Below are 15,073 nucleotides of genomic sequence, written 5' to 3'. Positions count from 1 at the left end.
ATTTTGAATCTCGCCGAGACCGTCAGAAAGCATTGAGGAGCACGGAGAGCAGCGCGATGGGCAGGAAAGAGGGGGCTCTTTCCTGCCCCGACGTCACTAGACCACCAGGGAACATGGAATCGTGTAAGTACGGGACGGAGGTCCAAAACTCGGACAAGACGCACCGGAGCACCTAGGTTTTAGAGGAGGGAAAAAGGAAAATTTTTTTTTTCCTATTTCCCTCCTCTAAAACCTAGGTGCGTCTTATGGTCCGGTGCGTCTTATAGTCCGAAAAATATGGTATATATATTCCTTTATACTTTTCTGGCATTTTATGTATCATTGTGTTTATGCTGTATATGTTTTTGATGTCATTGTATAAAGTCTCTAGTTCATTAGGATCTAGATGTTCTATTTAATTCCGTTGGTTGTTATTTTTATTTTAAATACCTGTATACCAATCTGAGCCTCTTCTGAAGTGATCAGCAGCCCTTGTTTCCATACACTTGATTACAAGTATTTCATTTTGACTTTGATTTTATCTTCCTTTACTCCATGTATCTCCTGATGTTATATTTTAATATGCATGTTAAAACTTGTTTTTTTGATACTTGCTTTGTTTTATATTACTGTTATCTTTAATGATGTATTTCTCAGACTACTGAAGCAGGCTTTATGCGCCGAAACACAGCTATTGTCTCGAGTCTTTTACAGAATAAAATTTCCAGTTGTACCAACGCTGGTCTCCTGTTTTCTCTGAAAGCATTGCGTTGGTTATACTACTCCTCTTGCTGGTATACTTTCCACCCTACAATGATAAGCTCCAATTACACTGAAGTAAACCCTTACCGAGTTGCACTTGAGACCCACCTCTGACAGATGTAGCAGCTATTTAAGCAGTTTATGTGTAGGGCAAGTGAACAGATTTTTTCAAAGCAACTGTGTGACTTTCTCAACAAATAATACTATTGGCCAGTATTTATCATTTGAACCACGTTTCTGTGGTAGTTTCTAGTGTCTTTAATTCCCTATGGAGATTAAAAGGACTGAGGCTTTTCTTTCCAAGTTCAGTATTTTGTTCTTTGGTACAATCCTCAGTGTTGTCCAGGTTGATTATTGTAATGCTGTTTACTCAGGTTTGAAAATCTCTTATCAAAAAAACTTCAAACAGCCCAGAACACTGCTGCCCGTCTTGTATGCAAAACCCCTCGGTTTACCAAATCAGCCTCTCTTTTAATCAAGTTGATTTGGCTTCCTATAAATGCAAGAGTCACCTTTAAACTGTGCACCCTTGTTTATCAAATTTTGTTCAGTCTTCTACCTGATTATATGCAACACTTGCTGCAATTACCATCACATAATGCCCATCCTGCATCAAGGAACTATCTACTACTCCATTTTCTGAATTGTAAGAATCTCCGTTACAAATCAATTCATGATGCCAGTTTCTCACATACCAAGCTACTAAGCAATGGAATTCCTTCCTAAAGTCAATTAGGCATGTTTCTAATTACCTAAAATGTTGTAAATTGTTGAAAGCATTTTTATTTAATGAATTAATTGCCACTGTTGACCATTGTAATTCTCTTAAGCTAGTTTGTTATTTTCAAATGAATCATTCTGCTGCTATGATGTTATACTTCTTACTGTCTTTTCACGTTTGTTTAATCCTTTTTGTACTTTGCTTTAAAGTTTGATGTAAGACACACTGAACCCAAACTTTGGGATAATGTGGGGTATAAATGCTGTAAATAAATAAGTAAATAAAATCTATGGTCTCACCTTCACACCAGAAGAGAAACCTTTTCCATTTAAAACCATAAGCCTTCTCAGTGAAGTCTGTTCTGGCAGCTAGGAGACTTGGGACATAATGTCGGGGAAGTCAGTCAAACTCTCAAGATCCAGGCTTTGAGAGCTAGGAACTCTATGTTGGAATGCAACAGAGTGCTTCCTCTTGTGTGATCAATGTTGGAAAACAGGAATAGGCATGCATATGTGGAGAATGGCCCAAATGCTTCTGGAAAAGTTACTGGGGTATCGTTTCCACAAAGGGCTCTGTCAGTGACATCACCCACACATAAGGATATACGGGTCCTGCTCATCCTGCTTGTGCAGGAGTGCAGTCACCACTACAAGGCACTTGAGAGCTCTGAAGACTGAAGAGAGGCAAAAGGGAGGAACTTGTACTGATAGAAGTCTATATGGAGAAGGAGATGTTGATATGTTGGGCAACATAGATGGATCAGGATGTGTATAATCACATTTGAGATGCAGAGTGCACAGCCAGTCTCCCTTGTTCAAGTATGGGAGAATGAAGGGAAATTCTATCATTTAAGCTAATGATTTTGTTATTTACAGGATGCTGGCTTCAAAAAAGGATTGACTGGACAACCGCGAAGAGAGCTACAGCAATTGCTTTAAGAAATTAGGGCTATAGCTTTCATGAGATCACTCAGAAAATGGTCCATGAAGTCACAACTTCAGGAGCTCAGAACTTGTACACATGTTTTCAGGTTACTGGAAGCATTGCAATTCAGGAAGGCAGAGGAAGAAAAAAGGGTAACAACTCCCAAGACAGACAGGTGAACTGTGAAATTATCTCTGCAGAAAATCATCTGCCAGGAAAATCAACCAGGTGTCATTAATGGGCATATGTATCAGTTCAACACAGGTTACTTAATGTGGGTCTCAAGGGAAGAGCTCCACAAAAGAAGCCTTTTCTGAATGTGCAGCAACAGAATGAGAATCTCAATTTTTTGGAGCAATTGTGTTTGATTTCTTCAAGGAAGATCGGGGAAGGCTAATCAGGAATGCTTGGCACCCCACTATGAAGCATCCTTAGAGTGTCATGATATAGGGATTCATGTCATGGCATGGGTTTGGCAGAATCCAGATCACTAATGGAACTGTTAATGGATCCAGGTACATTAGGACAGTGTTTCCCAAGTCGGTCCTGAAGTAACCCCTTACCAGTCAGGTTTTCAGGATATCCACAATGAATATGAATGGGACTGATTTGCATACAGCTCTTCTATTGTATGCAAATCTATTTCATACAGATTCATTGTGGATATCCTAAAACCCTGACCAGCAAGGGGGTACTCCAGGACCGACTTGGGAAACACTGCATTAGGATGTTCTTAACTGAAGCTTCTTTCATCGATTCATGACCTTCTACAGTGAAGCACCAGATTTATTTTCCATCAGGATGGTGCACTATCCCATACTGCAGATCAGTGCATCAAATGATTTGCTGATAAAGATCCCACTCTTGCCCTGGCCAGGAAATAGATCTGACCTCAATCCAAAGCTTATATTTATGAAATTTATATCCCACATTATCCCAAGGAATCTTGTGGATTACACAATAGAGAATCTGTGGCAAGATTAAAGCACTTGGTCGCAAGCAAGCATCCAAGCAAAGCTTATATTTAATAAACTTATATCCCACATTATCCCGAGGAGTCTTGTGACTTACATCAAATAATCAAAATAGCCATGAAAAGGAACAGAGTAGTACTGAAGTAGTTAATTGAAAGTTGAAAAATTATACCAAGGATATAGATGAAAAAGTTGTCTGCACTAAACAGCAAACAAGATTCAATTTTAACAATTGAAAAGGGGGGGATAACAATAATAATACAGTAAAATATATTATAATTATGAGCATAATACAATTAAAGTCGATGCAAGGATGGTAATTATAAATACAACTGAAGTAATCAAAAGTCAATTGAATTAGATATATTAGTTACAAGTTGACAATTTGTTGAAATTAAACAGAAGATTGTTTTTTCTGTTGACAATAATTTATTAAAGAGATATGATTTCAAAGATTTGCAGAATAGTAGATAACTATATTGATGTTCAATTGGTTTGGGCTGTAAGGTCTGTTGATAACAATTTTTCTGTAATTAGGAAAATGTAATGTAAGACAATCTCTTCTTCCTGAGACTGCGTTACGCAGGGGAAGTTCAATGAGTAGTTACATGCAATTTGGGGCCATTCCATAAATTATACGTTGAATAAAAGCACATATCTTGAAGTAGACTCTGGCTTTTATAGGTAACCAGTGAAGTCTGATTAGCAGAGCACTGTCAAAGCAAGTAATATTATAATTAAGGTCGACTGCTGCGTTTCGAACAGTTTGAAGTTTTTTTTATTAACCGTTCTTTACCCTGGCATATATTGCATTGCAGTAATCCAGTAGAGTTAGTACAAGAGATTGTATCAGGAGTCTAAGGGTCAAGGTTATATCAGCTCCTAGTGTCATAGTATCACCAGAAAATCAGAAAAACCTGGTATAATCAATGCCCAAAAGATGGCAAATTGTAATTGATTCAAAAAGATATCCAGCTTGCTACTAACATTAACATGAGTTGTTCACCTCCAAAGTTGTTCTCATAGGCTAATTCATGTAATAACTACCAAATATGATACAAAACAACATTTCCTCACTGCTTTTGAGTTATTTAAAGTTATTCCATATTATAAATGTATATTCCAGTATGTCAAATTATGTTGTTCATTGGAAAAATGTATTCAAAAATTAACATTTTTACAAATATATGGTATATCCACAGTTTTGACCTTGAGGTCTATGTTGCACAAAATTCCTCTCCCATGCAAATTCTGCATTTGCCCTACAGAATTTGGTGCGGGGGGGGGGGGGGGGGGGAAATGACATCACTGAAGCAGATGGATGTCTCCATAGAAAGCTGCCGACTCCACTGTTTATTTCTAGGATAAACTGCATAACATCTGTTTTACTCTTTTGGGATCTTGCCAGGTACTTGTGACCTGGATTGGCCACTGTTGGAAACAGGATACTGGGATGATGTACCTTTGGTCTGTCCCAGTATGGCAATGCTTATGTCCTTATGCATTAAACCACCCAAATAGGTATAACTGAATAGCAAAACAAGTGGGAAAGTCTAGGAAAAAAAATGTCCACCGGGATAAAAGGGGCAAGAATGGCAAGATCAGAAATCACATGGTGAAGAGCATTGTCAGAGTGCATTTGGTGTAGCCTATATGGTGCTGGCAGAACTGTCTTACATGGAATTTTACAAGTAGCTGAAGCAGGGAACTGTACTGGAAAGACCTGGGATCACAGAGGATATAAAGGGCTAGATCTCAGAATTAAAAACAGATTGCCACAGTGGAGGAGTGGCCTAGTGGTTAGGGTGGTGGACTTTGGTCCTGGGGAACTGAGTTCGATTCCCACTTCAGGCACAGGCAGCTCCTTGTGACTCTGGGCAAGTCACTTAACCCTCCATTGCCCCATGTAAGCCGCATTGAGCCTGCCATGAGTGGGAAAGCGCGGGGTACAAATGTAACCAAAAAAAAAAGAGAAAATGGACTTGGCTGAGATTGACACTGGAGCAGAAGTAGTGGCCAAGTTAAAAATGCATTGGATGAGCTGTATCTGCTTGATAAAATGGATCTAAAAGAAGTAATGTCCAGATTAGAAGAGTTCCTGAAAACGCCCTATCAGGATGCAGTCGCAGTAGAGCATTATTTTCATCTACTGGGGGTGACAGTGCTACTATCAGTAAGCTAGTCAAAATAAAAGTGGACAGAGAGGCAGATGCACTAAAGTCCCAGTAAAGCACCAATCACTATTTCCACCTCGGTACGAATTACCAAGGTTGAAATAGCGAATGATGCTCAAAAGAAATTGGATGCAAATGAGCTGCTCACAGAAACAGCAAGCAGCTCGGTAGGAGGGAAGCCAAATCGGTCAGTTGAGCATGCTTAGAACAGCCAAATTAATGTTTGGCCAGCAGATGCTGAATTTCTTTTTTTTTGTAAAGCTGTTACAGCCGTGACAGTTTTTTTTTCCCGCCTGAGCTGTGAGGTAATTTTTAGTCTCAGTATGGGTGCACAAAGGTAAACATCTGTGTCCTGAGACCCTGTTCAATGCTTGTGAGCAGTTAACTTCCTGAAGCTTCCCAGGTGCTACCTACGAAGTGACAAAGTGTTTAGACAGTTTTAATATTGATCCTTACTCAGTTACCCGTTACTTTTCTGTTTTATAAGCTTCACTGCTCTAATTCTGTGACAATAAACATTGTTAGTTTATTGGCTGTTGTCCTGGACTGACTAAGAATCCTGGTGGTTTGTGTGTTCGGTCTGTGGGTGCTTTCCATGAACTGTGGGACCCCCTGAGAGTGTAGCCCCAGTAACCTAGAAATCACCAGGGAATAACTTGAGTGGGAAACTCGCCCAGAGACAAGTGGGACCCAGTCAGTGGGGTGGAGGGTGCTAATATAGAGCATATGCCCAGGTACAAGCGGGCCTGAGCACTGCTGAGGGCAGACACTTCAGGTGGCCACAGGGTTAACCCCAGGGCGGGTGCTAGGTGTTTCATAACACCCGTATTTACAAGTTAAAACACTATTGGGCCGATGATCAGAAGCAAACGCGCGCGCTAGTGCCTGCCCCATAATCAAAGCCTGTGAGTGCGTGAAACTACGTGCTCGTGAACTCTGAACATAAGTAGCATACAAATGCATGCTAAACAGGGCATTAACTATTCCTCACCAATGCTCAGCAGGCAGTGCACCAAACAAGGGCGCTGATACTGCTGCAAATCCTATACCAGCTCAGAGCCGACGTTAGGGTTTGCAGCACTCTGTCCAGCATCTATTTGCATGATAGCAGGCCTCCCCATCCCACCCCGGTCAGAGGACCTGACCCAACACTCCTCCTCCCCCCCCCCCCCCCCCGACAGAGAATCCAATACACCCCTTGGTGGCCTAGCACTCCCAGCTTCCCCCCCCTATGTACCTTGCAATGAAAGATGAAGAAGTAGCACTCCATCCTCCTTCCAGCACCGACCTGCCCTGTGCATCCAGGGATGCGCTGGGCATGGCATCCCTACCATATTAAGGGAGAAACTCTTCTATGGTGGGCAGGGCGTCACTATTTTAGAGGCGGCGCTGGAAGGAGGAGGGAGTGCTACCCCCTCTTCCATCATTTCGAGGTACACAGGATGCGAGGGGGTTCTGTGGGGCTGGAGGTCCACCAGAACTCGAGCCCTCTCTGTCCGGAAGGGGGATTAGGGTACCTTTGTCAGGGGGGGGTTGGGGAGCCTCTAGCCCTGTGTGACAGGTCCAGGCTTTTTTTTTTTTCTTTGACAGCCAGGACCTGTCAAACAACTTCTGCGGGAGAACTATGCCTTGGGTGCATGACCAGGCACAATCCTCCTGCAGGTTGACAAAACTAATAGCACTCGTAAGTTTGCATGCTATTAGTTTTGATCATTAGGGCTTTAATTCCCCGAGCTGTTCCAGCACTAATTTTTCAGCGCTGTTTGAAACAGCGTGGGGAATTTGATCATTCAGCCTATGTTTCCCCACATGAGATGCAAAAGGATGTGTAGATAGAGAAAACTCAGTTTGAATCTCTGCAGAGGAGAGAAAAAAACCTAAGTACTATTAGGACTTGGCAGAAGGTTTTGGGAAAGGAGGTAGGAAAATACATCTCAAAGGACAGTAAAGCTTTGAATTTCAAATTGGGTGGTGGAGAATGGATATAAGAATTGGATACATTGGTATTAAACTCTCCTACACTCTCACTGGGGCATAACGAGGGTGATGGGAGATGTTGGAGCTTATAAAAGATGTGGGGGACCTTCCTAAATATTTAGTGGAATTATCCAACACCACAATACCCAATTATTTGATTTTTTATTTTTCTAGGTCTACTGGCAAAGAAGGAGGTTCCCAGAAAGGTGAAAGTGGTGCTGCTAAATACCAAAGCCCCAGATTTGGTAGAGTCTAGGGACAAACCTGCATGGTTGTCTGTGGCACAGATGATGCTTGCGGTGAACTGGAAGCGCATCCATGACCACTGTGGGTGGTGCAAGATGTATAGGCTAACAGCTCTGCACTAGTTTGAGGAAATGTGGTCTTCCTGTAGTGGTAGAAAACCAACAAGGAGGAGCAAAAAAAAAACTCATGAAACCGTGAGAAACAGAAACAAACTAGTGAGGTAGGTCCAAAGAGGAAACTGGAGTGGCCTAGTGGTTAGGGTGGTGGACTTTGGTCCTGAGGAACTGAGTTCGATTCCCACTTCAGGCACAGGCAGCTCCTTGTGACTCTGGGCAAGTCACTTAACCCTCCATTGCCCCAGGTACAAATAAGTACCTCTGTATACAATATATAAGCCGCATTGAGCCTGCCATGAGTGGGAAAGTGCGGGGTACAAATGTAACAAAAAAATTTTTTTTTGAAAAACGACCCGACACGGCCGTGTTTCGGCCCAAAGGCCTGCCTCAGGGGTCTTGTAAAATCTCTGATATCGTAAAAGATGGTGGATGTCAAAATGAATTGTAGAAGTAATCTAGTAATGAGATCCTTCAGCAATCTTCTGTCTTGCAAAAGTGCTACAAGAAAAGACAATGGCCGCGTGATCAGCCAGCGTAAATATTGTCTTTTCTTGTAGCGCGGAATTTGAATTGCCTTTCTTCCTCAGGCGAGCCCTCTCTCAAGGACCATGCCATAAGACCAAAGTGGGAGGGATCCTCCATGACAACTGGTCCTTGATGAAGAAGACCCCACTCCTGAAGAAGCCTGAGCGGTTCTCAGTCCAGGAGTTGAATCAGATCCGCATACCACGGCCGCCATAGCCATTCCAAGGACAATAGGATCACCCGGCTCAGATGGCCCAACACGCTTCTCAACAGACAACTGACACTGGCCAAGGCAGGAAGGCAGACAGCAAACCCTCTCTTGGCCATGGCTGAAGCAAGGCGTCGAGACCCCATGAATCCTGTTCCCTCCGCCAGCTGAAAAACTGCATGACCTTGGCATTAGTCCTTGTCACCATGAGATCTAAGGTCAGCATTCCCCAGCACTGCACCAGCATCTGGAATGCCTCACACCACAGTTCCCACTCTGCAAGATCCAGAGTGTGTCAATTGAGGAAGTCCACCTCTACATTGAGTGACCCCACAATGTGAGCTGCAGAGAGACAGCGCAGATGCCTCCCCACCCAGGCCATCAACAAGCTGGACTCCACAACCAATTGACTGCTGCGAGTTCCCCCGTTTGTTGATATAGGTCACCGTCGTTGCATTGTCCGAGAAGACCCGAACCGATGTCCCTCAGAGGAACTGAGCAAAGGCCTCCAGAGCCCGATGCACTGCCCGGAGCTCCAAGCGGTTGATGGAACACCACGCCTCCACCGGAGACCAAGATCCTTGAGCCAGGTGACCCTTGTAATAGGCTCCCCAGCCCGCCAAACTGGCATCTATAGTCACCACTTCCCAATACAAAATTGGGAAAGAGACCCCACCCAACCTCAAGGAGTGGTGACTCAGCCACCACCCCAAACTCCGTCTTGCAGCCAGTGTCCAGCCGGACGCTGTAGTCCTCCAAAACCGGAGGCCAGCGGCTGAGCAGCTAGTGTTGAAGGGGCCTCATATGTGCCCTCAACCAGGGCACCACTTCCATGGCTGTGGTAATGGACCAGAGGACCTGCACACAGTCCCAAGCCCGAGGCCTGAGAAGAAGCAGAATTGACTGATGCCTGAACTTCGTGCGGCGATTCTCAGTCAGGAACAATGGGTCCCGCAAGATATTGAACAACACTCCCAGGTACTCCAGCTGTTGTAACAGGATCAGTCTGCTCTTGTCAAAATTTATCACTCACCCCAAGGACTGCAGAAGGTGACTACCCACTCGTCCTGGAATAGTGGGAATGAACATAATGGAAGAGGAGAACTGTGAGAAAGGCGAGTGTTGCCCATAGCAGAACCAGCAACTTGTGCAGCCCTAGTATGTTTTTGGTGAAATTGTTGAAAGATTGGAGAGAACCCAAGCAGAGAAAGCACAATATGAAAAGAGCAACAGATGAAGGAAACACAGAAATAAGAAAAGGATGGAAAGGATAAAGAGAAGGCTGAGCCACAAAGAGAGAATAGAGCTATAAGTCAGAGCATAGGCAGTGAGCAAAAGAAAATAAAGATGTACCATTGAAAAAAGCAAGAAAGGAAGAGACAACTAAAACAAAGAAAAGGGAAGGAGGACCAGAAGACACCAGAAACAAAAAACAGGACTAGAAGTGGAAGAGAGAACTGAGAAAAAGCATCAAAACCAGGAAATAATCTGGAGACAACAAATAATTGGAAAATTAGTATTCTCTTTGGATAGACTGATCTGGCGCTTTCAAGAGATAGCAAGGTGAGCACATAATCTAATTTGGAGCTGGTCCCTAATATCTTGTGGTAAAAAAAACATTTAATATACAGTGCACTCCATTTAAGTGCACGACGGATAAGCGCATGCTCTGTTTAACTGCATGCCGTACTTCGGTCCCATTTTTGGCACCATCAGTTTTCTATGGGGACTAGGTTCGGTTTAGCACACCACTGATAAGTGCAAGATTTGCTTATATGCATTAAGACCACTCCTCTGTAGGAAAGACTTCACATAAGCGCACATGTGGAATATGGAAGCCGACTGGCACGTGACAAAGGGGCGGTAAAGTTGAAATCTCGTTGGTTAACTGCCACAGGCAGAAGAAGCGAAAGAATGTTGTTAGAGTGTACACTGGAGTCGTCGCGCAACTGTAAGACTTCAACACTGGCTGAACGAATAGAAGTTCTTAAAAAATTAGAAACGAAAGTCAAGCATCTATTGCTAAAGAATGTGTCAATCCCAGTCAAATTTCACGTATCTTGAAGCAGAAAGACCAGCTTCTGGAAGACTGGCAAAACAATACAAAACCAAACCAGAAACGTAAATGGGCGGGAAAAGCTGAGGATGTAGAAGATGCCTTCTTTGGTGGTTTTCTCAAGTTAGGAGCAGACAGTTTCCTGTCAGTGATCAACTGCTCACGGAGAAAGTAGCTGAAAGTCTTGGACTAACTGAATTCAAAGCCACTGTTGGATGGTTGGAAAGATGGAAGGAGAGAGGAACAACATAAAATTCAAGAAACAGCATGGTGAAAAACAAGATGCTGATGACTTTGGAGCTGAAAATTGGGTTGTTTCAGTGCTTCCTACCATCTTGAACGAGTTTGCACCTCGTGATATTTTCAATGCTGACAAAAACAGTCTCTACTGGCGAGCGATTCCTGATGGAACACTTGCATTCAAACAAGCCAAAACTACAGGAAGTAAAACGAAGGACCAACTGACAATCCTCCTTTGCTGCAATATGGATGGAAGTGAGAAGTTGGAACCACTCGCCATTGGAAAGAGCAAACAGCCCCATTGCTTCAAGAATGTTAAGCGACTTCCTGTGTCGTACAAGGCTAACGCAAATTAATGGATGACGGGGGAAATTTGGAAGCAGTGGCTAAAGAAGTTAGTCACTAGAATGTCAGATTTTGTTGCTTTGTGATAATTGTGCTGCACACAGTGATGATGTCAGGCTGCCTAACGTCAAGGTGGTCTTCCTGCCACCAAACACTACCTCTCTGATCCAACCTATGGATCAGGGCATAATAGCCAATGTCAAACAACATTATCGGGCTCTTGTGCTACGTCATCTGATGAACGTTATGGATGACCAGACTGGCAAGGATAAACATGCTGTTGAACTGGCTAGTAATCTATCACTGTTGGATTCCCTACATATGCAGAAAGAAGCCTGGAATCATGTTACACAGGCAACCATTGTGAACTGCTACAAGCGGGCAAGCTTTCTTAGGGATGTGGAGAGGTACAAAACAGATGCAGCTGTTGCAAACGCGTCAGATGAACAGGCTATTGACATCCCAGTTTCATCACTACATAGCTGTTGATTACGATCTACACACAGCTGACAGCACTGATGTCGAGATATGCGCCTACATGCAGGCAACGGCTGATGATGAAACAGATGATGAAATGAGCAGCGAGGCACATGCTGACGAAATTCAACAACCTCCTGTCACTTTTGCAAGAGCGCTGAAGAGTCTCAACACCGTGCAGGCCTATCTGGAGACCACTGGATGTCAGTGCTATGACAGTTTTTACAGTCTGGCAGACGTAGTCTATGGAACTCACAGACCCAAGAGCGTACAGAGGACTATGACTGATTACTTCAAGTAAGCCTAACGTCAGTTAACGGAGACCGTATATCGTCAGTTAACAGAGACTATATACTGTACATATAATAAACAGTACTGTACATATGGTTATCAGATGTCAAGCTTCTTTGGTTCACAACGGTTAAGTGCACGCTCTGGTTAACTGAATGTATTTCTTTGGTCCCAGACCCTTGCACTTAAGCAGATTGCACTGTATATCTTATATAGAGGCGAACTGATTTCAGTTTCAGCATTGAAACCAATTCAAAATTCATGTTCGGCCTTGTTTTGATTTTGGCATCAGCTAAAAATGCCTGTGCATTTTTAGCTGAAACAAACTGTATGAAGGTCCAGCTTGGCTCCCAAGTCAAAATGGCTTCCGAGACTGCCACTGGAGGTCACAGCAGCCATTTTCAGATTGGAACTGGCACTGGCAGGAGCAACTGACGATCTCCCCTAATAAAAGCAAGGAGAACCACCACCTGCGTTCAGATGGAACAGGGAGACATTCCTGCCTGAGACAGAATTTTGCAAAAACGAAAGATAGTGGTCTCTGCGGGACAAAGCCTGCAGTTTGGAGACCTCATAGCTCATATTTCCAGGCCAGGGGAACTTCTTTACTAGCACATTCCTACACCTTTACTGAGCATAAAGAACCCACTATGCCATACTAAAATACACAACGTAGCTATGAAGAAAGTTTCAATGAGTTGTCTGAACATCATAAAATTGTAGTGAGCATTTAACTGTCAGATATTAAGGATGGTATAAGATCTCGCCACCCTAATTTATAAATCTATTTAAAAAATAATAAATTACTTACGAAAACAAATCAAACCACTGCTGCTTTGTGACAGATTCCTGGCGTAAAAGCTTCAGGACAATAGGTCGCATGAAATCCCACTTGTCTTCAAACTGAAGGGATCCTTTATTCTTTAAGAAAAAAAAAAGAACAAGTTAATTTACATGGATGTGCATGCCAACTTTAAATCTGAAACAGATTAACTAACTGGTAACTAACAAATTTTCAGGGAAAAAAATGGTAATGTGAGATACCATAGCCATTTAATAACAGCAGCAAAATCAGCTCATTTATTTATTGTATTTGTATCCCGCACTTTCTCACTAAAAGCAGGCTCAATGCGGCTTACATAGTAATAGGTAACACCGAATTTTGTTATGTAAAGTAGGAAATTTATAACATAATAGAAGGATGGATGGGTAGTAATAGGATGGGTAGGTAGGTAGGTAGAGACAGGTGATAAAGAGAGGAGGGTAAGGTGGGTGATTCTGGGTCAATGTCGTTTTCTCTTCAGTATATGTAAGGTAGATGGGTTCATTAGATTAATCTAGGTCTTTTGGGTAGGCTTGTTTGAATAGATCATTACATTTTATAAATACCCTTTTTCTTTACTTGAACTGCTATATTCTCTGAACATGGACTAGAAGCAAAACTTTACTGGTTTATGTATCTAGATTTTCAGAAAGCTTTTGAGAAAGTTCCTCATGGAACACTCCTGAGAAAATTAAAGAGTTATAGGATAGTGCTGGGCAGACTTCTACGGTCTGTGCCCTGAAAATGGCAGATACAAATCAAAGTCAGGTATACACATAAAGTAGCACATATGAGTTTATCTTGTTGGGCAGACTGGATGGACCGTACAGGTCTTTCTCTGTCGTCATCTACTATGTTACTATAGGATTAAATGGCCATTTCTCTCAATGGAGAAAAGTGAATAGAGGAGTGCCACAGGGATCTGTACTGGGACCAGTGTTAACATATTTATAAATGATCTGGAAATTGGAACGACCAATGAGGTGATTAAATTTGCAGATGACACAGAAGTATTTGAGGTTGTTAAAACACATGTGGACTGTAAAATATTGCTGAAAGACCTTAGAAAATTGGAAGGCTGGGCATCCAAGTGGCAGATTAAATTTAATGTAGACAAATGCAAAGTGATGCACGTTGGGAAGAATAATCCAAATCATAGTTACCTGATGCTAGGGTCCACTTTGGGGGTCAGTACCTAAGAACAAGATCTAGGTATTGTAACCAATACGCTGAAATATTCTGCCCAGTGTTCGACGGCAGCCAAAAAAGCAAACAGGATGCTAGGAATTACTAGGAGAGGGATGTAAAATATGAACAAAAACATTATGCCTCTGTATCACTCCATGGTGCGACTTCACCTTGAGTAAGTCTGGTCGCCATATCTTAAAAAACAGACATAATGGAATTAGCAAAGGTTCAAAGAAGAATACACCAAAATGATAAAGGGAAGGGAACTCCTCTCATATGAGGAAAGGCTAAAGAGATTAGGGCTCTTCAACTTAGAAAAGAAACAGCTGAGGGGAGATATGATTAAGGTCTACAAAATCCTGAGTGGTGAGTAGTGTGGAGCATGCAGAAGTGAACTGATTTTTTACTCTTTCAAAAAGAGTACAAAGTCTAGGGGACACTCAATGAAGTTACATCCAAATACTTTTAAAAACAAACAGGAGGAAATATTTTTTCACTTTATGAATAGTTAAGCTCTGGAACTCATTGCCAGAAGAATGCAGTTAACAGCGGTTAGCATACCTGGGTTTTAAAAAGGTTTGGACAAGTTTCTGGAGGAAAAGTCCATAGTGTGCCTTAAAACAGACATGGGGAAACCAGTGCTTGCCCACGGATTGGTAGCATGTAATGTTGGTATTATTTGGATTTCTGACAAGTACTTGTAACCTGGATTGGCCACTGGATATTTCTCTGTCCCAGGAGGGCTCACAATCTAAGTTTGTACCTGAGGCAATGGAGGGTTAAGTGACTTGCCCAAGATCACAAGGAGCTGCAGTGGGATTTGAACCGGCCTCCTATGGATTTCAAGACAGGTGCTCTAACCACTAGCACCTAAGTAAACACTATAAACTTAGTTGTCCACCCTAGAGCAGAGTCAAAAGGGGCAAAGGCCATAAATCATGAGGCCCAGGAACATATGATCTGATAAGACATTCCTATGTGCAAACGGGCCTGGGAAAGGTGCAATTATGGATGAACAGAAGAATGTGAGATAGATGGTGTGAATAG

At 42.6% G+C, this 15,073-nt stretch overlaps 1 protein-coding gene across 1 annotated transcript in view; it reads right to left on the bottom strand.

The window, feature by feature from the left end:
- CUL5 (cullin 5) overlaps window positions 1-15,073 on the bottom strand; it is a 271,181-nt gene that overhangs the window by 239,034 nt on the left and 17,074 nt on the right. Inside the window, exon 2 of the mRNA XM_030200261.1 lies at window positions 12,827-12,936. Within this exon, the coding sequence (XP_030056121.1) occupies window positions 12,827-12,936 (110 nt within the window). The remainder of the gene's footprint in view (window positions 1-12,826; window positions 12,937-15,073) is intronic.

This window comes from Microcaecilia unicolor, chromosome 4, assembly GCF_901765095.1.
Source record: "Microcaecilia unicolor chromosome 4, aMicUni1.1, whole genome shotgun sequence".
NCBI classification, from domain to species: domain Eukaryota; kingdom Metazoa; phylum Chordata; class Amphibia; order Gymnophiona; family Siphonopidae; genus Microcaecilia; species Microcaecilia unicolor.
The sequence above is the reverse complement of the archived record's forward strand: the minus strand, read 5'-3'. Positions and strand labels throughout refer to the sequence as shown.